This window comes from Chlamydotis macqueenii, chromosome 17 (genome assembly GCF_036417535.1).
Source record: "Chlamydotis macqueenii isolate bChlMac1 chromosome 17, bChlMac1.mat, whole genome shotgun sequence".
Taxonomy (NCBI): Eukaryota; Metazoa; Chordata; class Aves; order Otidiformes; family Otididae; genus Chlamydotis; species Chlamydotis macqueenii.
The window spans coordinates 12,610,383-12,633,054 of NC_141572.1; the positions used below are offsets into that span (position 1 = coordinate 12,610,383).

A 22,672-nucleotide genomic window follows, 5' to 3' on the forward strand; every position below is an offset into this window, starting at 1 on the left:
CCTTAGCTGCTGCCTCGCGTTTCCCGTACGGCTGCCTAGCGCACGCGTGCGCGTGTATCGTCATCTGGGAACGTCTGAGCATCTGTAGCTTATTCCAGCTAGAACTGGTTTTCTGAGAGCCCTTTCACTGTCCTCAACAGATCTGAGAAAGTTTGTTGCACAAAAGTAATGCAGCTTGGGAAAGCATTTCACCAGAATGCACAAATATGTCCCTGCCCTTCGTTAAGGAAATGAAGAAATGCCGGTAGAATTAAGATGAAGTGATCAGTCCTGCATGCGGAAGCACTGAAAACTCCCCAGGGTCGGACTGTACTGGTGAGCTGGCTGTGCCATTTCCAGTATAACCAGAGGCGGGGAGAGGAAGGAGGGGATGCCGTCCTCTGCAGCTCGGGCTTTTCCAGCCGTGGGGCTCCGAAGGAAGAGTCTAAGGGCAGAAGTTTTGGCTGGTACGGTATTTCCACGGTCTGACCCCTTTTTCCTGCGGCACTGTCACGCTGGCTGGAGGGGATCTGTGCCTGGTGCCAGGCGCAGGAGCTGGGGCGTAATCCATCTTGCCGATGCAGTGTTCCTACACCACCATAAGTAAACGCTGACAAGAACACAGCGAGGGGGATTTGGGCGCTGGGGTAGGGAGGGGAAGCGACCGAGGCAAAGTGGCAGCTTGCAGAGGGGGAGACTCCAAAACATGGAGAATTATTAATGTATTTGAGAAAGCACAAATGCATGTACAAAACGAGAATGCTTTAAAGCTGCCGAGGAGGCAGCGCAAACTCCCGGCACAGACATGCCTGCGCTGGCGAATGCGAAAGCAGCTGCCTGATCGTATCGCAGATGAAGAAACAGAAACTGGGAGCGGAGGGAAATCACAGAGAGAAACGTGGTCGGCGGAGCTGAAGGTGCTCTAAACGGCTGGAGGAACAGAAAGGCACGTTGAGCGATGCCAGCCTGTTGGGAACGCGGAGCCGGACGCTGGTCGATAACACCGCGGGGAAGCTCGAGAGCTGCTGCGCGTGTCTGTGTTTGCTGAAAAGCCAGGTGACCTGGCCATCGTGCGATCTGTTCTTCCATTCCAGCAGTAAATAAAGTCGAGATTGAACAGCTGATTCCAAAGCCAGGCATTTAAAACCCAGCAGAGGACTTTTTATTGTTCCTTGAGGCTACAGCTGTAGCAGGCTGAGCGTTGCTGTGACGCTGACTTTCTTCCAGCCCCTGAAGATATTTTGCACCGGGCGGGAGATTGCAGGCCAGCCAGCCAAACAAGGTTTCCAGGCAAAATAATGGGAAACCAGCAATAGCTCTTCTAAAATCTGAACTTACAGGACAGTTTTTAATGTCAATCAGTGTGGATTTATGAAAAAGTGAGTGTCGTATGAACACGAAGTCATGCACTGACTTACTTTGTGAGGTCACAAGACAGGCTGACAGTGTTTTGAGGAGATGTTTGGTTTGGCACCCGTGCGGCGTTTGGATTGAGGAAATTAACGCTACAGATCAACCCTGGCTAGCTAACGGCTCTGCGCACTGGCTGATGGAAGGGTCGCAAAATGCAACGGGTTAGGGAATAGGAACGTTATTAGCAGAGGCTGTAGCAGGGGTTAGATCTTGTCCCTGTGCAGACTGCAACATCTCTCTTTGATCAGGATGGAAAAAAAAAAAAAAGAAGAAATTCCTGATGAAGTTAGGAGATGCTGTAGGTTGAGGGCATAGTAAGAATGAGGAGGGGAGTTAGCGATGCGTAGTTAGATGGATGCAGGCAAGCCGTGTGCGGATTGCTATGACCAGGTCGTGTGTCTGCGAGGGGGGAGAGGGCTGCATGCTTCTGGTGCCTTTGCTCCAGCTCATCCAAGATCCGCGGGGCCTGAAGGGAGCCTCAGTGCCCCTGGAAGGGGGCTACAGCAACTGAGGAACAGCTGGGTCTGTTGGTTGAAGCTGGGAAAATTCAGGCAAGGAACAAGGGGCGTATTTGACGGTGTGGAACCGCTTTGTAAGAGTTGGAGAGGGTTCTGCAGATTTGTCCATTTTCTAAAGATAGGACCGTAGGCCTTGCAGTAAGCACCAGTTGAGGGAAAGCCCTCTGGCAGCTGGTTTGCAGATGTCAATCTAATGGTGTAACTCCTTCCTTCCTCCACAGCCTGTACATGCAACCTCTTCAGTTCCTGCCAGCAGCGGTTTCCACCAAATGTGCAGAAGTCTTCTTTTTTTTTTTTTTTTTTCTTAATGAAGAACATTACACAGCGCTGGAGGCTGAGGTTCTCCCCATTCATTTACATGCGTGTTCCTCTGAAGTTGGCAGCTTCTCTTTCTTGGCTGAGAGGCAATGGCAAGGCAGAGGAGACGCGGCAGTGTTGTGTTTCCAAAGTCTTGTTCTGCCACCACCAAACGCAGTTGCGTACCTCTCGCTGCTACGCTGTTGTAAATAACTTCCCTTGGTCTCAGACTGTCGCGGTAAGACGTTAGAGTTTTGCCATTAAATTATTATTTAAAGTGATTTATCTCATTTTCTTGCTATCCTTCTCTCTTCAGGGCAGAAGAGAGGGCACATACCTCATTCCTACTCCCTCTAGTCCTGCTCCAGCGCTGGGTGGCCATGCAGGAGGTTTGTTGCCTAAACTGACGCTGGTTTCTCACGTAAGGGCAGCCCATCCCCTCTGCTTCCCACCGCTAGCTTTGCGACTTCCCCGGAGAGCTGCTGGTGGCTGGAACGGGCGGTTGGACCTGGCAGCACGCTGCTTTTGTTGAAAAGGCCAGATTGCAGCTTAATCGAACGTCTTTCCAAACGGCAGCAGGCAAATCCAGAGACTCTGCTCTGGAGGATTGAAATGAGGAACGTGCTCTTAAAACGCTGACGTTGTGTTCTGCTGCCATAAGACATTGGTTTCCCTTTTTGGAACAAAAAAAAAGGAAATTCCCTCATGTAAAAGGATATGTTAAAGAAACGCTATATCTGAGGGGTTCTGGTATTATCTCTTTCCCTTTCTCTTACTTCCTCAATAATTGTGAATTATAAATGCATGTGTGTACTTCATGTCTGATCTCTCATGAGCCATACCCTTGGGCAGAGCTTGTCTCTTTATTTTTTTTGGTTGGGTTCAGCAAAAACTTTCTTCTTTCCAATTGTTTTTCCCACTCAAATTTAGTTGTTTCATGGAGCCTCTCAATGGCTCAGATACTTAATTCCAGTTACAGAACAATTTTATCTCTGGATCTGTAAAGCCTTTGTTGCTGTGATATGATCGGGCTGACAAGATTAGAGAGCACGTTAATTGCTAAGAGGTGGGTGATGTGAGGTTGTAGATGAGCCTTCTGTTGTGGCTTTGACTTCTACTTTTTGTGGTATGGCGGGTTCATTTGGTAAGGTCAGAATTAAAGGTTATGAAACCGGCAGCAATTTGGCTTAACACACAAGCGAGATCCTGAATTATCTTCTTCTAACCCAACCTTTCCTTTTATGTGAGTTTTACTGATAAAAGTGCTTTGGTTTTGACCTTGCAGCTCCGTTAAGAAGCAGGTGCTCCTGCGTTACGCCGTCTCAGATTGCGGGAGTGCCTGGTTCCAGCTCTCCACGGACTTGCTCATGCGGGAGGATTTAGTCACACATGGGTCAGGAAGCAGCTTTGTGGAAGAGGGCTTGGGCACGCGGTGGTTTGCACGAGCTGCCGGAAGGCGATGCAGCAGAGGAGCGAGAGCTGGTGGCGTAGGTAATGTTGTTCTTGCAGGACGCAGCTCTGTGAATCCAGGAGCGATCCTCCTCCGTTTTGCTGATGACTGCCACAAGAGCTTTTGAGCTGTGTGATCTGGCGTACTCGTGAGCTATGGGAGGCGTTTAGAGGTGAAGTGGCCTCTCTGAGGGTGGCAAAGCATCCGTCAGTTCGTCTTCAGCCGCTGAAGCCTCTCGCTAACCTAAGCTGTGGATCCCAAACATCCCAAAGCGGAGGGATGTCCCTCTGCCTCCCGCTGCTCCATATTCAGGAGTGAAAATTCTCCAGCGATCAAACATTTTCTGGTCAACACTTCCCGCATTATATTGCAAGAGGAAAAAAAAAAAAAATCAAGGCTCGGAGTGACTCAGGGTTGAGATCAAAGGAGAGCAGGTGCCCTGAAGAGGTGAGGCAATTATCTGCACAGGTGATGATCTCCAAAAAACCGACCTCGGCTGGTGTAGATAGGTAAAATCATCCTTATCCTCATCCTTGTCTTCTTGGAAGCCTTTTACTTTTTTTTTTTTTCTTCTTTATTCCTTACAACTGTCTTTGTCCCCAGCAGGGTGGTGCAGGCAGTGAATGTCCGAGTGACTCGTCATAGCTCATCCCCCGTTTCAAGCGGTGAGTGAGCAGCAGAGCAAAGAGTTGATGCTGGCTCTGACCCGCTCGGAGCACGGCTTCTGCTGAGACACAACGATTTCCTACCAGGCTTCAGTTCTTCTGTTGTGCATGGGGGTTTTAACATGTGTGCAGTGCAGATGTTAGCAAGGATACGGTGGTCCTCTAATTAAACAACGCAGGGCTTAAGTTGTCTTCAGCGTAAGAAGATAGGTAGCACAATTGATAAGAGGCAATAATCTATAAAAACGAGCTTACGGTGCTGAGGGACATCTGCTCGTACTTCCTGTGGATTCAGCTCCCCGTGGTGTGGTGGATGATCGCGTGGCGTGAGCTCGTGTTGATGCCGTAGGAACTAACTGGATTCTCAAACAAAGGCGAGGACAGTAGACTTTGGTCGCTCCGTACCACTAACGGGAAGTGGCAACATCCATATTTTTTTTTATTAAAAAATTTGTCTGTGTTAAATAGGAAGCTGCAGTGACTTTATTTGTTGAGCTTCAAAGCAAGTGAGTGCTGTGAGAATGTGGTAAGACAAAGAGCCCGCAGGCCTTTGCATATGTTTCTGCTGTGCTGTCGTCTCTAAGGAAAAGCATGACTCAGTTACGCTGACTCGAAATATTCAGTCGCGTATTATTCCTCTTGCAACAGAAGGGCTTGGCACTGCACTCCGTTGGAGATGCCCTGGTTTTTCCTAGGCAACAAACTGAGAGTAAATTGTTTAGACTTCCTCATGGCAGTTAAATTCCTTCCTGTAACATGCCCAGAAAACAGGATGGGTGCTAGGATATTTTGGGCTGCAGAGATCAGTCCTGCGATTCTCCCGTCGGCACAGCGCTGAACGGGCAGCCAGGCACGAAAGGCAGTGATTTTGCTCGCTCCCTCTCTCACCTCCGAGATGTGTGGCCAAGAGCCAAACCAGCTGTGCTTTCCAGGCGCCTTCCAGCTTTTTGTCTCCGGGGTAGGTGAGTCTGGCCTTGAAGAGACAGACGCACGCGTGTTCATGCCTCAACACTTGACAAGAAAAGGAGCGGTTTCTTATCAACCGCCTTGGAGCAGGGAGGGAAGCTGAATCCTCTGACGGTGAAGCTATGTGGCACAGAAGCACTTGGAAGGGAAAACGCCATCGTTGGTGCTGGTACCAGTCCAGCACTTGACGCTTCAGAGTCCTGCTGTCTCCTGGCCAGAGCTGCTTCTGGGCTTTGCCTGGATTGTGTTGTAGCGCTGCTAAAATCTTGGCTTTGGGACCAAAAGCACCCGTACGGCTTGTGTGGGAGAAGGGCAGCCATCTCTTTTGTCTTGTGATTTTTCATGGAGTTGCGTCTTCTGGAGTGGGCGCTCCGTGGTGTTCAGGCGATGAATAGGAACACGGCCAAGATGGATGGTGTAAGGAACAGAGGTGCTGTGGCAGTGAAGAGTGCAGACCCAGAGAAGAAATGGCTCCGGTTTACTGGTGCAGCAGTCATTGCCATGGGGGACTGGCCCTGAGTGAATCTCAGGGCCCTTTGTGCCTTTTCCCTGCCGGCACGGGGTCGGAGCCCGCCAGTGAGACCCGCGTGCTGGTAAGGTCGGGTTGCAGATGTCTCTGTGGACTCTTCCAGCAGGCTTGTAAAATGTTTGCTTAGCTGCAGAAAGTCACCTTTGCCTTGGCCATCAGGCACTCCTGGAAGCGTGTCCAGCTCCGATAGGTTCCTGTGAAGAAACGTAGCTGGCAAGTGTGTTCCCTAACAGGACTTGTGCCTTTTTCCAAAGAAATGATGATTTTAAGGGTGGGGGTAAATGCAAGACAGCAGTTCTTACAAACAAGGTTACAAGAAGGCAAGAAAGGACAAAGTTGGTACCAGATTCTATTTAATGAAGAAGGACTCTGATGGTGAACTGACAACTTGGCCTTCTCTTTCCCCGTCCTCCTCTTCCTCCTCTGTGGCCCCGTGGCTGGTGCATGTGGAGCATTTGATGAGCCGTAAGAATATTTTTGCTAAATTATTTCACCTGCCCTGCCTGCATCACAGGTGTCCGTGCTAAAATATCGTTATCTGGGCAGGGTGGCAACTGGCAGCTCCACCAAGACCTTCCTCCTCTGCCTCTGAGGAGAAAGCCCTGGTGAGTCCAGTGAAGGCGGCAGGCGAGGAGCTAATTAGAGGCACCTCAGCCTGTTTTGGCGTAACGCCGTAAAAAGCCTGTGCTGTCTGGAAAGCAGAACATCTGGCGAAGAGGCTGATGAGAGCCAGAGCGGGGGAGCTCTGAGGCAAACGTGAGCTGCCCTGTAGAGTTTGTTTATAACTCTTTGAATTTGTAGGAGGTAAGTAGTTTGGATTTTGAAATTCATTATTATTTACTAAAACAAATGCAGACACCAAAGATCAAACCGTGAAAATCCAGATTGACTTCGGTTTAGATATAAAATAGCCTGGCTGGGCAGGGTGGTTTATCCCTGGTTCCTGTGTTTTCTGTCCCTCGAGATCCCCGTGGCCACGTGAGCTCCTCCGAATGAGAGGAGTTTGTGCGCACTCAGCCAACTGAGAGTTTTTCCTTCCCCTAAGCAGGGAATTTGTTTTGCAAAGGGAGAGGTTTGGGCTCTGGAAAGTTTATGCTCCTTCTCTTTCTTTCTTTTTTTTTTTGTTTTGTTTTGGTTTTTATTGTAATGATGACATATGGAAACTATTTACACAGGAGCATGCTCCGCTGCACTGAATGGAAATGCTGGAGTCCCGGCAGTATCGTTCCGGATGCCTTGTGTAAGCAGCCAGCTGGTTTTGCTTTTTCTTTTTTTTTTTTCCTTTTTTTCTTTTTTTTTTTCCCCCTCCCTCTCTCCCTTTTCAGGGAACGCCTGGGATAAGTTACACAAGTGTGGAAGGAAGCTTTGCCATCTGCCAGCAGCTCCGTTCGTTTACTTTGTCACGCCCCTTGTACCGTGAACTTCACAAATATCTATTTTCTGGCTTTGCTGGCTGGGGGGGGGAATACTCCTTGCTGTGACTCCTCAGCGCTTTGACTCCTTTCCCATTAGTTGCTGGTGTTTACTGGCGAGCGAATTTTGCTAGATGCCAAAATAAGAGAGCGTGGCACATGAGGGTGGTGGTAAAGCAAGGCTTCACGCTTCAAAGCTCTTCGTCCCACAGCGAAGATCTCCAACAACTTGCACTTAGAAACATCCTGCCACTAAGGCAGCGATAGGGAAATGATTTCTGAGCCACCTTCCTCAGAGGGGAGGGGAGAAAAATGTTTAGTTCTGCAGAGGGCAGAGGAAAATCTTTTGTGCACGGCTTTCCCTTGAGGAAGCTGCGAAGCTGAGGATCGGCTTTCGGAGGAGAGGGAGGGAGGAACTTCAGCTCTGACTTGTCTCCCTCTTCCCCGACTCCGAACGATCGTGCCCGCTTCCCGACGCGGCGGCTGCCATGCGGTGGAGAGAGCCGCCTGCCATCTACTTCGAGGACGACGGGAGTCCTGTGGAGAGATCCTCCTATCTCATTGAGCTCGATACTGATGGTAAATGCCGTCGGGGACGTTCTGCGGCACGAGCGGAGCTTGCATTAGTCTGTGTCATTGTTATCATGGGAGCAGCTGAGGAAATTAGCTAGCTGGAGGGCTGCCAAACAAACAGTCAGAGGGTTGCTTTTCAAATTTATTATTATTTTTATTATTATTTATTACCCAGATGATGCTGTTGCCTCAGGGATGCTAGATCAACCTTCTGGTACCTGATGGGGAAGGAGCTGATCCACAAAATGCAGCTCTGCACCAGAACGCTTCACCAGTACATTTTCTGTTTGTGCCTAGAAAGATGATGCGTGGTTTATACTGGAGGAAAACGTCTTGGTTTCTCGGGTTATTTTTTTGTTTCTGATTTGCATCTTTGAGGGCTGGTTTGTATTTGCAACCTTGATCTCACTGGGACATCTCTTCTGTTTCAGCTGCAAGTCCTTTGTGTGAAAACATAGCATCATAGAATGGTTTGGGTTGGAGGGGACTGTCGTGGTTTTGACCTTTGAAGGTCACCCAGTCCAACCCCCCTGCAAGAAGCAGGAACATCTCCAACCAGATCAGGTTGCTCTGAGCAACCTGAGACATGCAGAGAGAGGTCCTGGGTTTTTACTGTGGTGTCTCTTTTCCTAGTGTTGATTGTTTCCAAAGAGAGGTTTGTCTTTGTGAAGGAACCACTGAAGGGTTAAAAGTAGTTTTGGCATCTTTTGGTAGGGTACGGTGGTTTGTTTAATGCTACAGACCTTTGCTGGTTTGACCATGGTATGTTTCCATGTTCTTAAATTTTATAGAAACTGTAATGCTCCAATAACATTATAATGGTGTAAGCAACCTGCTTAATGTACCCCTCTTCCCCAAAAGAGCTACTGCGGCCACGGTGTTGGTTCTGTGCTTTTTCAGTATCCCCTGGACGGTGCGAGGTGAATCACACTCAAATTTTCTCTGAACGCTTGCCGTCTTTTGAAGGCGAGTTATGGAAGGGCCTGAAGCTCCGGCTGCTGTTAGCACCTTCTGAGTCATTGCTGGTTTGAGCAAGGCGTCCTGCATTCTCTCCCCAGCCACCAGATGATGAAGAAGCTGTGGGTGACGTGCTGTAGAGCCGTCTGGGTAAGATCGTGGATGGCTCCTCCAGCTCTGGGTGCCGTTGGATGGCAGGTTATGTGTGAGAGGAAGAGGAGGCACCCTGCTCCATTGTACTTGTGCACCTCAGCAAAGTTTTGGGGTGTTTGACAGCTCTGCGCCTCTCTATGGTAATGTTTGAGGTCTTTGAGGCTGAGGGCTGGGAGCCGCTTTCTGCTCTGCCTCCGCTGTGACCCGGCTTGTCTTCTGGGCAGTGAAGGTCTTCAGCAGTGAGCCCAGGTTCTGATGGAGATGTGCTCCTTCTGCAGCTCTGCTAAGCGTTAAATGCAGAATGGTTTTTGCTATCAGGCTGCAGTTTGAGCGACTTTGTCTCTTTGAAACACACACACAGCAAAAGCTTTGTAAATAATAACATTTCAGAATTTTCTAGAGCCCACAGTGTAAAGCTTCTGGTTTTTGCGTTTTGCCATCATCTTTTAGTTAAAAGGCAAACAAACCTAAGACTGCCATTCCGGTTCTGTGGATAAATACAATTTCTATCATTCAGTTTTTTCAAGAACTGTGCTCATTCGAGGTGTAAAAGGGCTGTGGGGGAGGAATCGGCCTCGTTCGAACGCTCGGCCAGATTCTGAGTGGTATTTTCAGGGTGTGGGGGAGGCAAGGAGGAGAAATGGGCTTACATGCTGCAGGATTCTCAGCAGTCTGAGTATGCAGCCTGGAAAGTCTTCACGAATCCCAGATAAATGTTATCTTCATTTCATTTGAAGGTGGCAAAGGCAGCTGTGGCTCTGCCTCCGTGCGGGGGTTTCTGCCTCTGCCCGGCGCGGGACCTTTTCGACGGGTGCAGGTTTTGGTGCGGACTCTCTCCCCACTCCTGAGATGTTCTAGAAACCTGAATCAGTAATTCAGTGAGGATTATTTTGTCATAGCAAAGAGATGCCATAAACCTTCAGCGTGCTCTCATGAGAGGAAAAGAACCTCATGGTTGTTTTTCCCCACTCTCCGATAACTTCTCGTAAGACAGAGAGAACGAGCTACTGCTTCACAGCTTCTGTGTTCGTAAAAAGGGGGAAATCAGCACTTTTGCACTGGCAAGGTCAATTTTACACGTACCCTCTTTGGGAACATGAGGCACTGGAGGAGGGAAGTCCCTCCTGAGAGCAAGAACAACCATGTGGTTTTGGCCATTGAAACCCTGGAGAACCAGCTCCACCACAGGTTTCATGCGTGGCCCTCAGCAGGTCTTCTGTGGGCTGTCCGCTCGGTATTCTTGGTCAAATGTGCAAAATAAAAATCCCTGTCCCAGAAGAAGAAACCAAGTGACCACCACACATTCCCTTTTTGAACAACAATTGTAATAGCAAGTGTTCTGGGGTTTGTGCGCGTGCCCTGCGTAGCTCGCCCAGGGGAAGGGCCCTGTGTATGCGTAGCTGTGCCTGGGAGTTGCTTTTTGCAACAGAATTGTAATTTTTAAATGAAATTTGCAGTTGTAAAATCTGGTACAAGTGTTCATTGTTTTATAGTGCTTTGCCGATGCGAAGACATGCTCTTAGACGTTTCGAAATCAATCTCTGGGATATAAACAGAAAATTAAGCTTGCTGTTTGTTTTCGTCAGAGGAGCATTGGTGCTTACCTGCACCAAAAAGACTGTTGCGAAGATGCATTGTTGGTGACTCCGTAGAGCTCTGAAAAATGAGGTTTTCTACTAAAAACACGGTGCTGCTGCTATTAGTGCTAACTTCCCAGGTGCTCTGCCACCTCTTGATGCTCGCCTCTGGTCCCAGTGCCCGGCTTGTTGACACGCCTCCTCATCGATCTTCGCTCGCTTCGTTGTAAATCAATTTTTCTCTCGCTGTTCTGATGCAGATGGAGGTAGCTATGACGCTATCAACGATGCATCCAGCCCCGCTGCGGGGGACTGCTGTGCGCAGCAAAGCTCTGCCCGACACAACTGGGAGATGAACTACCAAGAGGCAGCGATCTACCTCCAGGTGAGCCCTGCTCTTTGCTGTGCTGTGTGAAAAATGGACTTCTGCAGCTGTGGTCGTTCTTGATTATAAGACGCAAAGGTCATCAGTTTTGAGGTTAAAAAAAATTGGTGCTTTGCAAAGGAATCAGCTCAAAGAGTGGGGAGGTGCTGGAAGCACCTTCAGATGGGTTCTGGCAAGTCATTTGGGAGCAACTGAACAGGCTACCCATCCTCTCCCATCTCTCCCAGTGTCAAGGACTGTACTAACTGAGGGATTCAGCACAGGTTCAGTTCTGCCACCTTGCCATGGAGATTTGTGTAACTTGTCACAGATCATCATTTTCTCTCTTCAGTTGCTCTGGGGTGACTGGTCAGCGCTCTCCTGGAGACATCTCGTGTTCTGGCGGTGCAGATCCTAATCCAGCCTCGGCCACAGATTTGGTGGGCGGCCCGGGGATGTTTGCTTAGGATCATTCAAGTCCTGCAGGTCCTGTAAGACAGGAGAGAAGGTAGAGGTCTTGATTTCTAGAGGAAGAAAGCGTGCTGAGATGAGGATCGGCCCAGGAGTGAAATTTACCTTGTTGAAAAAGAAAAAACCATCAAACAAACAAACAAACCTGATGGTTGGAGATGCTCTGCAAAGGGTCATTGAGCAGCTACAGCTCTGATGGTGATGTACTCAGCAGGCTTGGCCCTTCAGATGCAGATTATTCTTGCGGCTGCCTTGACCAACGGTCATGATGCCAGTGTCCCTGAAGTGAAGTAGACATAACCCAAGGAGCATGCAGAGTGTTGATTTGAGCCAGTAGCTGCAGGCAAGAGTGTCTTCTCTAAGAGGACTCTGCTGTCCAGCAACGTTTTGAATTGCTTGGCTACCAAGAGGCAGAATTTAGAGTATTTTTCATTCTGCAAGTGTGTTTTGTCAGGCGTGAAGAAGAACGCCCTGCTGATGGAAGCCAGCGCTCTCTTTGAGGCGCGGGGGGGGCTGCGTTTGATGGAGCTTGCTGCTGGGTTTTGTCCTGCTCGCAATCTGGCTCGCTGACCCGGCGGCGTGTTTGTTTGTTCTTCAGCAGAATACGAGCTCGCCTGCGAGATGAGTAAATGAGAAACATTTGAAACCCTCTTCTGAATTAGTCTGGAGAATGCTTCACTTCTTAAAGGAGATCTTGTTTCCTGACCTTGTTATCCATTTGCAATCACAGTTATTGTGCTTGGATAGTAATAGCTTACTGCCCTTACCGTAATTGCTTACCTGGAAAGATGTTAATTTAAAAAAAAAAAAAACAAAAACCACTTCTTGTGCATCTGTGTGTCCCAGCTGGGGAAAAATGATCTCTTGTGACTGTTTCCAAGAGGCAGCAAGTTTCTTGTGAGTGACTAAAGCTCCCTTGCTTAAACCCATGACTCAAGAAAGAGAAGCTCTTGGGTGGTTCTGCGTGAAAAACCTCTCAGTTCTCCCCACACTAAGTTTTATCCTGGAGGTAAAAATAGTAATGATGTAGCTATTTAAAAATCAATTGTAGGCAAACTGTTAAGATGGAGTATCTGACCTTTTAATGTTAATTAAGCTTTCTAGGTAAGAGGGAATGACAAATCAGCGTAGAGGCTTGTTAATTTTTCATGGAGTCTGTCTTCTCCCATTCCTGAAGCAGAAAACACTGTATATGCTCCAGTGTTTGCTCCCAGGCGTTTTGCAAGGCCAAGATAAGGAGGAGCAACTGTCAGCCAGGTGCCCTGGAGCTTATCTGTGTGTTTTCGGGTTCTGTCCTGGAGGAGTTTAATCAAATAGCTCTGTAAACATGTGGAAGTGGTTGCAAGTAAGTGAAGTGCTGTGTTGACGTTGGGATGTTGGCTAAAGTTTCTTTGCCTGCCTTTATAAACTCTTTTGGCGCTCTTCTTCATTTTGAAAAGCTGAAGGGTTTCTGAAGCAGCAGTTTGTGGGTATTAATGAGTTTCATTGCTGAAATACGCTCAGGAACAGGAGGGGGTGTCCTGTATGTGTAGAGTTCCTTCCTCAATAAACAGACCGATGTAGGGCTGTACAGTGCGAATAGTCTGTTGGGAAGCCTGTGTAATCCTTCTAAAATCCTGCGTTCTTCATTTGGAAGGCTCTGTTACAGCACCAAGAGTCGCTAATGCTCTTCTCTTATTTATTCCTGCTGCCTTAGGAAGGAGAAAATAATGATAAGTTCTTCACTCACCCCAAAAATGCCAAAGCGCTTGCTGCCTACCTCTTTGCACACAACCACCTTTTCTACCTGATGGAGCTGAGCACGGCGCTGCTGCTCCTGTTGCTGTCTCTCTGCGAGGCGCCGGCTGTTCCTATGCTCCGTCTTGGCATCTTTGTAAGTACTCTGGGGCAAAATGAAGAAGTCGGCCTGTTTCGCAGGGGTGGGGAAGGGGACAAAGAAGGCTAAATGTAGAGGAAGAAGGTAACAGTAGGAGGAAAAAATCCACTGGGTTTGTTCTGTAAATGGGCTGACAGCAGATACACCAGCCGGTGAAACATCCTTTTGTCATCTGATGTGCATGGACCGCAATGAAAGCGACACTTATTTCATGTTGTTAATTTGTACAGTTTTAATTTTTGTAACTCTTTGAGAAGTGTGTGGTTTTTGCTTTTTCTTGAGATAACTCAATAATCTGCGTGCTTTGATGGGGTGGCTTTAAAGTCATCGTCAGGCTTGGTGCCATTACCTCAGCACTACCACTGGTTCCTAGAACCCAAACAGATCTCTTGGGACAGGTTGCTAAACCTCCTGTCCTCTCCTCCCAGTGTTGTGAAGACTCTTCTTAATGGGTGTGACTTGAAGTTTTATGTCTAACCTTCACAAACTGCAGGGTGAGAGAAGCGGTACACAAACTGGTGTGTGCTGTTGTCAGTCCACAGCCATTTCATGAGGTACCGCTGCCACACACGGTGCTGGGAGCTGCTGTTGCTGGTGCGACAATCCACGTCTGCTTTTCGAGCTGTTAATGACACCCTAGGACCACACCAGGGGTGCAGAAGAGCCATGGCAGCCTTGAGGTCAAAGTGTTGCTCAAGAGGAGTCGGGGCTGAGGAACTGGGTTTGGGTTTTGAGCTGTGGCTGAAGCTGAGGTTGTAAGAAAATACTGTCGTGGTGCATTTTGCATCTTCCAAGGGAGAAGAGGTCCTTCAGCACTGCCAGAAGCTGCTCTCTGTTCCAGAGACTGATCAGGACCCTGTCTCTGGTTGTCCAGAACATCTGTTTCAAGAGAAAACCCTTCTTTATGTAAATTCTCTGTCCCTAGCAGCTTTTCTTCCTGTATTTCACTAAAAAAAAAAAAGCAACCTCAAACTTTTTAAACAGGTTTGTTTTTGCTCAAGTTGCTGGTTTCTTGCCATTTTGTTTCAAATCTATCAATCCGTTTTTTTGATGTGTTATTCAAGTTATTCAAGGGACATGGATTTCCAGGAAGCTCTGGGTTTGATACTGAATAGAGGAAAATTCTACGGGCTTTAATAAAAGCACAAAGCAATAACTGTAGAAACTTTGAAAAACAGAATGCTGTGCTAGCTTTAAGGGTGGCCTTGGGTTCTCCTGCGTGTCAGGAGCTGTGGTCAGACTGTTGTCAACCCCACTTGCTTCTTGAAAAAGGAAGGGCAGAGATGTGGCCTATGATGACGGTTTCAGCTTTGCTGTACTCTGACAGGTCCACGCAACCCTGGAGCTGTTCGCGTTAATTGTCGTAGTCTTTGAACTCTCGATGAAGATGAGGTGGCTGGGCTTCCAAACCTTTATCAGACACAAAAGGACTATGGTGAAGGTAAGTTTTCGGTCTGATTGTCAGCGTTTCTCATTCAGTGTCTTCAAGAACCAAAGAACTGGATTAACACTGGCCTGTACTCTTGCAAGGACGACTTAGCCACGTGTCCCAGCTGCCAAATGATTCATGTGAGATCTCTAAGCTCTCAGAGACACCTCCCACTCTTAAAGTGTCCAAATAAATGGGTGGTCAGTGAGAGCTTTGCCTTTCCCAAAAGGAGACTGCAGCTGTGCCTCTCATTAAACGCCTTTTTTTGCAGACTTGCGTGCTGTTTGTACAGTTCATAGAGGCCATTGTGGTGTTGGTGCGCCAAACCTCACACGTCCGCATAACGAGAGCTCTGCGCTGTATCTTCTTGGTGGACTGTCGTTACTGTGGTGCCGTCAGAAGGTGAGCGGTCAGCTGGCTGGGTTTTCTGCTGTCCGGCCTGGGACTGGCATGGAGGAAAAGCGCTCTGATCCTACAAGAATCTCTGGAAAATAAGTGTCTTTTGCGGGCATTTCAGATCTCTGAGATCTTTTGTGATTCCGACTGAAGTGTACCCAGTGTCTTGTCGACGTAGGGAAATTTCATAGGTGGTAGCTTTGAGTGTGCTCATGGTACGTGATGTTTATGTGCACTGTCCTCAGCTGCACAGACTGCCTCAGAGAGCAAACACATGAATGTGGCTGTGTTGTTTCTGGCTCCTAGGTTTGTCTGTAAACTGTGCAGTGAATTGCAGAGGTAATCTTGAGTCTGGAGAAGGAAAGGTGACAGGGTGACATCAGTATTGTTTGCGGTATCTGAGAGCTGACTGCCAAGGAGAGGTTAGGTAGCTTGGAAACAATCTTAATTTACCTAGCTTTCTACTTGTAATCCTTGGTGGGAGTGGGAAGAAAGTCCTCAAGTGTGGTGTGGTTTTGTTTTGTTTTGTTTTTTTCCATGCCAACCCAGAGAAGAAAGCATGTGAGATTTAGTTTATTAATATTTTCTCATTTTTCAGAAATCTGCGACAGATCTTTCAGTCCCTCCCACCATTTATTGACATTCTTCTCCTCCTGCTGTTCTTCATGGTGATTTTTGCCATTCTTGGTGAGTTGTATTTATGGAAGCTGAAGTCATGCTCTTAACCAGTTATTGTCCAAAAGCAACGCAGACAACCTGGATGAATGTAAAGCAGCTCAGATGCAGAGTTCTGACGGGATCTTCCACTTATCCCATTTCATCTGCAGCCTTCTGGAAGGCAGAATTAGAGATCAGAAAAACCTAGGAGCTGGGTATTTGATTCTGAGACAAAGGTCCTTTTGACCTCTTCCAGAGGAGATCCTGTGGTGGGTGTGTTTGTGGTTTCCTAGTCTAAACTCCCACAAATGCATGTCTCTCTCGTGTACCTGCTGTCCTCAGACTAGCCTCAGAAAGTTTGTTCTCTGAAAGGATCAGTGAGATGCCAATGACGTGTTGGCAAATCTGTATGGGGAAGGCCTTCCAGATGTTCTCCTCTCCATGGTGTCAGAGAGGGCTTACTCTTTGCATGACCTTCTCTTTGGGAACAGAGACTCGCCACTCTGCTGCTTGACGTTAAACAGACTTTATTTTTGTTTGTTCTTTTCCCCTTTCTTCTCTCCTCCTCTATCTTCTCTGCTGCTTCTTTAGGTTTTTACTTGTTTTCTCCTAACCACTCGGATCCGGTGAGTATCGCTGATTCCTTGAACTGAAGCTTGAGTCCCATTTTGACCAGTTTGAGAATCAAACGTTACTGTGTGGACGTAGCTTGTCCCCGTCGGGTGGCCTGGGAGGCCAGACGCTCGCAGCTCAGAGGCTGCTTGGCAGTGTTACCCTGGTTTACCGCCTGCTGGGAAGGAAGACAGTGGAGAGAACTTCCTCAAAGCCAGGATGTCCCAAAGGGAACATTCCCATAGTTGTTCCATGTTCTTGGTGTCTTAATTCAGCCAAACGAGCCACCTGCTGCTGTCCCCAGGGGAGGAAGGTGAAAGCTCGGCCACCTCAGCCAGGCTGTCAGAGTCCAGCAGCTACTGGGTCCTAGTTACTGGGAGTAGCTACTACAAACGTGTATATACAAGCTTTGAATTGTTTTAACTCTTCATGTGTTATGTTTTAACTCTCAGGACCTTTAAAAAGGGCCAGTGCTAAAGTACCCTTTTCCTACGAGGCATCAGGGAGTTGTAGAAGTGCCCGTGTTCAGCTGGGTGGGTGGGTGGGTTGACTGTGTTTTGAATGAAATGTCACTATGAAATTCTGCTTGCATTTTGTCACGGGAGTTTTTTCTTTCAGTACTTCAATACCTTGGAGAACAGCCTGGTGAATCTCTTCGTGCTTTTGACCACTTCAAAGTAAGTTCATGCATTTCTAGCTCGGGCTTTCCCTTTGTCTAGCAGAGCCAAGAGTTTATTTGCAGAAATGCTCTCTCTTCCAATGTGACCCCTTTTCCTCTGCATGAGAGAGGGATTTCCTGGATCAGCCTGCATGGGAAAAGCCGGTACTTGATTTTATTTTAGGACACTGTGACCTTAGATGCAGAGTTATCTCTGAGCAACTCAGACCACTTCATCACTGTGAGGGCAACGGGGGAGAAACTGCTTTATTAGGCCTGGGTCCAAGAAGGGAAAGTTTCTGTTTGTGCTCCTTTGTCAGCTGACAGTTCCTATTCCCCTGCTTTATTTCACCTGTCTGCTAGGAAAGGGGATAACAGCAGTGGGTAAATATTGATCTGCTATCAGGGAGAGCTCTGAGGATTAGGAAATTAGCAAAGGATGGGATAAATCTGAGGGCGTAACACTCTTGCACCAAGGCTGCATCGCTGTTGTTGCGAAGTATTAAAGCACAACCCTTAGCCACCTTACAAATCCCTCCTGCCCGTTTGGTTTTCAGGACGTACAAGGAATGTGCTTTTCATATTTGTTTTCCTCAGCATGCCTCCGTGTTCTTCCTGCTTGTTGCTAGGCACAAACTTCTGCGTCCTGAGCAGCCCCATGTTTTGCAGGACTGTGCAGATCTTTGGACGTGGGTTTACACACACACGTGTCCTGTGCCTCTTGCCTTTGTAGTGAGATTTGGTGCTTAAACTTGTGTCTTTTTCGGATGCAGTTTCCCTGATGTGATGATGCCATCTTATGCCCGGAACCCCTGGTCCTGTGTCTTCTTCATCGTGTATCTCTCCATCGAGCTGTATTTCATCATGAACTTGGTGAGTCCCCTGATGAAGCACTCGGCTTCTCTCTGCCTGACTTTGGAGCTCATTGCCCAGCAGGATCTCCCCCGTTCCCAAGAGAGCTCTGTAATAATCCGAGATCCTTTGGCAGAATACTTCTAGAAATGACAACTTTGCTACAAATAGAAGTCTGTTAATGTTTAACCACAAGGAAATGGAACTAAATCAGAATGATATGAGTATCTTTCAGCTTCTCTCACATTAATATCGTGCTTGGAGTGACATACTCAGTTACATGAAATTTATTGTCCTTTTCTGTCTTAATTATTTATCATAAAATGGCGTTTTATTATCTGGGCTTGCCTGAAATACTTTGTAAATCAGTTTGAAGGGGATGGAATTACTCAGTGTGTCAGGACTTGACAAGTGCTGGTAACTGCAGTATGAGAGCACGGCTGCTGGGCTGGCTCTGCTTCTTGCGGCGTCTAGGGCAGGGCCCAGACCAGCTCAGAGGGGGATGTGAGTGGTGGAAACGGGGTTGCCAAAGGAGCTGAGGATCAAAACATGACTTTCTCTCCTGTCTGCTCTCTGCAGCTTCTCGCTGTTGTGTTTGACACCTTCAATGACATCGAGAAGAGGAAGTTTAAGTCCTTGCTGCTGCACAAGCGCACGGCCATACAGCATGCCTACCGCTTGCTGATCACCAAGCAGGTACAGGGCTCTGCAGGCAGGCCGAGAACGGCCTGGGGTGCGGCAGGAGGGGAGGTGTTTTAAGAACACCAGTGATCTGGAGTGCTTAAAGAGCGTGTTCCAGAAAATACGATTTATGTCTGTTGACTGTAAGCGTACTCACCAAGGGCTACTGTGTTTTTCATTCGTGTAACTCATTTATATCTGTTTCTGGAGGAAAACCAAATTTCAGCCTGAATTTCAGCCCCATCTGAGATTATGGAAGTGTCTTGATAAAATGGGTGAAATTTGTTCTGGAGAGCACGTGATCTTTGATTTCTCTCTGATTCAGTGTGGGTCACTTGAGGACTCGCTTCTCAAGCACTTAGAGGAGGGGTGGGTTCTGCACGTGAAGGTGCAGTTGCTAGGTACTGCATGAGTGAATGGTGCAGAAACAGAAGAAATTCACCTACAAACAACTCTTTATGGGGACAGAGCATCCGGGGGAGAGGGCTGATTTCTTGCTTAACTTGTGGAGCAGCAAGAGATGCAAGTCCCAAAAATAACTCACCCACTTCTAGTAGATTAGTTCATCAGCACACAGCTGATAGTCCTTAAAAAGTGCCAGTCATGGGATCTGTTAGGCTATCTACTGATTTCCCAAGAAGAGTGGTTGAACTCTGTTGCTTGGGGAGTCTGGTTGGGCAGTTTTCACGTGATAGGGCAACGGGGAACAGCTCTGCGTTTGCTGGAGGGACTGATTGCCAGGAGAGCTTTCTGATCTCCGTGCTCTGGGATAAGCTCAGTATGTTAAAGTCATGGCTTAGGGTACTTTTGGGGCTTAGTTATAATGGCGTCTTACGATAATTTAGAAATCCTGCTTAAAACAAATCCAGACTGAGAACTAAATGCGCTAACCTCTCTGTGCTTCTGCCTGATGTTGCTGCTTATGACAAGATTCCCTTGTTTCTAGAGGCCGTCTGGAATTTCCTACAAGCACTTTGAAGGGCTTTTGCGGTTTTACAAGCCTCGGATGTGTGCCAGAGAGCGGTATCTCACTTTCAAAGCACTGAATCAAAGCCATACTCCTTTAGTCAGGTAGGACGGTCTTGCTGCCGCACCCAGTGCGGGGAGGTTGCTTCGCTCCCTGAAGCTAGGCTGTACTCCGGAGAGGATGGCTGGCTTTATGGAAGGAAACTTGTCCGGGATGTGGGAATAAATAGAGTTATGTGATTGAAAGGATTTGTTTGGGAAGCTTTGGAGGGGTGTGTACCCTGAGAGTTGAGGTTTTTTCCGGAGGTGATGGAGTTCCTGCGTGCCCTCTTGTGGATACAGCGCTGTGCTGGCAGTCACCAGGCAGCCTCTGTCCCCACCTCCCCTGCCAGAACAGAGGAGCGAGAAATTGAGGAACAGCGGTAGAGCCTGCAAGGAGCGTTTCTTCACACAGCGCGGCCTCGCAGCTTAACAAGTTTTTGTTTTTTCCAGCAGCTGGCTGTGTCCCCCAGGGTTTTGTTAATTAAAATCTGGTTCTGCTGGTGCTTTCAGGACTGTTATCCTCTGTGTTATGAGGCAGAGAATTACCATTCTGGTGGGTGGGTGCAGCTAATTCCAGCCAGCATGGAAGTAGAGGGAATTAAGAGCAGGAGACCTTCTCTTCCTTTTCCTTTGTTCTGGCCACAGACAGGCTTGGAGTGAGTCTCCTGTGAAACTGGTGCTGATGCTTCTCCTTAAAGTCGAGTGCTACAGAGAAGTATTGAAAATGGCTTAAGGAGAAAGACTGAGTTCTTAAATTTAGGCACCTAATGACACCAGTAACTCTGAGAAGTTCAGCATCCTCACTTTCAGACACCTAAAAGCTGTTATAGGCCTGACCCTGAGCACCTAGGCAGGCACTCGTGTTTTATGAGTTTCTTTGCTTTCATGTCCTTTTTCAAATTTCATTGTTACCTTGAAAAGAAAATGTGTAAAGGTGTTAGAAAAGGACTGTACGAATAACGAAGACAGTCCAAGATTTCTTCGTGAAGAGCAGTACAATCTCTATCCCTTGCAGTGTGCTATCTAAGCCTGAGGTCTTTCCTCTCAGTGGTAAAATTCTGGAGTTCAGTAGAGTCAGAGTTTCCTCTAAGGGCTGTAGCATGACAGAAGGAAGGTGGGCTTTGCACTCTGTTCTGGCTATTGTCAGGCAGTGACCTTTGGCCAGGCTGGGATGAGGTCAGTGTTGCGTGATATCAACTGTGGTTGCAGTTCTAATAAGGAGTTAATAACTTCCAGGGTCTCTTACTGATGATGCCTGACAAGGACAATTAAGGATCTAATCAACTCCAAGGCTCTGATCAGATGCTTCTTTCTCTTTTGCAGTCTAAAGGATTTTTACAATTTCTATGAAGTTGTTGGCTTAAAATGGAAGGTAAGGATTTATGGGGTGGAGAAGAGGGGGAGTGTGGGTGGGAGGGAGATCAAAGGAGGCCAGTGATTAAAGAGAAGGTGGGCAAGAAACAAAGGCAATCTAAAAGAAGCAGATGATGGGGATAAGGTGGGTCTCATCAGTGCAGATTTTTTTTTTTTTTTTAATGTGGATGTAGCATTGACTGCTTCTGATCATGGCCATTCTGCTTCCAGGCAAAGCGAAATCGTGAGCACTGGTTCGATGACCTTCCACGGACAGCATTCCTTATTTTTAAAGGTAACAGGCTGTGTTTGCATGACGACATGTGTTCAACTAACAGGAAGAGCATTTCTTTACAAAGATGAGGCCCTGTGAAGGGACCTTCTCTTATGGCCTGGTAAACAGCTGAGGGAAGGCCGACTAACCAACTCTCTGTGTATCCAGAGCCTCCAAGGAAGGTTTCTGTCATGTGAATATTCCCTGTGCTCTGACCCAAACCCTGGCTTCCTTAAAATAAGAGACTTCTTAGCAGAAGCTCTGTAGCAAACCAGACCCTGAGATCATGTCCCTGCTCCTTGCAGGGGGATTGGACTAGGTGACCTTTGAAGGTCTCTTCCAACCCAAACCGTTCTATGATTCTGTCATGGAGGGCTGTATTCCTTTTTCAGCACAGAGGTTAGCTGGGGATTTATGACTGCTGAATCCAGTAGGGTTTATAGAGTTTCTCCATATCCCAGGCAGCAACTCACAGCAGTGACTGCGGAGTGGGATTTGTCTTTTCAAAAAGCTGCTAGGTTTCCTAGTCCCAAGATGTGGTTGCAGCGCTTGTGCAGGTCAAGTGCAGTGCTCGGGAAGGGGAAAGAGGGCTGAAATACCCATCAGTGTAATCTGTCTTGCAAATGTGGTTTATCTTCTATGTCTCAAGTTTCCTGACTGAATGTGGCCATTCAGATAAAAGAACTTATCTGCGATTCTTTTTCAGTGTTGTGTGCTAGTGGGAAACAGTTACCACCATCTTGATCCAAACACACAGCTGCCGTACAAGTCCTGCCTATCTGCTGATGCACTCAACCCTCCTCAACAGCATTTCTGTTGTTCCAAACAAGAGTGCTTCAGCAGCTGCATTTACCTCTGTCCACACCACAGAACTAGCACAGAGAGGAAAAAAAAAAAAGCATCGCAGGGGTTAAGGATAGTGAGTTCATTGCTGCTAAAATTCTAGAGGAAATTTGAACTTGATCCCAAGAAGTAAAAGTTAATAATCTGCTAATCTGTTTAGCTTCTGTGCTGAGGGTTGGAATGAAAAATGTCTCTACGGAGAAGACAGAGGAATCTGTGTGTGAGGTATGAAGGATCATGTAAACACTTGTTTTGTCATACTTTCCTTCATGCAGGCATCAACATCCTTGTGAAGTCCCGTGTGTTCCAATACACCATGTGTAAGTAGAAGTGATGAGCTGCCTCTCTGCTGGGCTCCCTTGATCACATGGGTCTGGTGTGCTGTGTCTGCCAGCCCTCGCAAGGACTTAGCCTGGTGGGGCTGTGTCTCATGTACAAATTTTTGAGTTTTGGCAGAGAGGGGAGGGAACTGCATACTCACACCGACCACTACTGCAGCCTGGACTCCCAGCTCTTGCTGTGTCGAGTCTTCTGGACAGGTTCATTGGTTCACTGCTTTGTAATGCACTTGTGGGTCTGGTTCTGCAGGAGCTGGTTGCGTTTAGGTCGGTTGGTTGTTAGCTTTCACAAGCCTAGAGGTTTTTATCTTGCAGCTGAAGGATACTGGGTAAGGAACCACCTTGCCAGTCAACCGCTTTCTGTTTGCACT

At 47.7% G+C, this 22,672-nt stretch overlaps 1 protein-coding gene across 2 annotated transcripts in view; it reads left to right on the top strand.

The window, feature by feature from the left end:
• The window catches only part of TPCN1 (two pore segment channel 1), a 44,848-nt gene that overhangs the window by 8,637 nt on the left and 13,539 nt on the right, over nt 1-22,672 (top strand). The window contains exons 1-14 of one of the 2 annotated variants that reach the window (XM_086761481.1): nt 7,584-7,808; nt 10,750-10,874; nt 13,021-13,197; nt 14,528-14,641; nt 14,901-15,031; nt 15,624-15,712; nt 16,274-16,308; nt 16,913-16,971; nt 17,726-17,825; nt 18,384-18,500; nt 19,432-19,556; nt 20,817-20,865; nt 21,078-21,141; nt 22,239-22,283. In XM_086761481.1, coding sequence (XP_086617607.1) covers nt 7,718-7,808; nt 10,750-10,874; nt 13,021-13,197; nt 14,528-14,641; nt 14,901-15,031; nt 15,624-15,712; nt 16,274-16,308; nt 16,913-16,971; nt 17,726-17,825; nt 18,384-18,500; nt 19,432-19,556; nt 20,817-20,865; nt 21,078-21,141; nt 22,239-22,283 — 1,321 coding nt within the window. In that variant the 5' untranslated portion in view covers nt 7,584-7,717. Of the gene's footprint in view, nt 1-7,583; nt 7,809-10,749; nt 10,875-13,020; nt 13,198-14,527; nt 14,642-14,900; nt 15,032-15,623; nt 15,713-16,273; nt 16,309-16,912; nt 16,972-17,725; nt 17,826-18,383; nt 18,501-19,431; nt 19,557-20,816; nt 20,866-21,077; nt 21,142-22,238; nt 22,284-22,672 lie in introns of those variants that run through there. The other variant, XM_010129818.2, reaches the window with a different exon arrangement.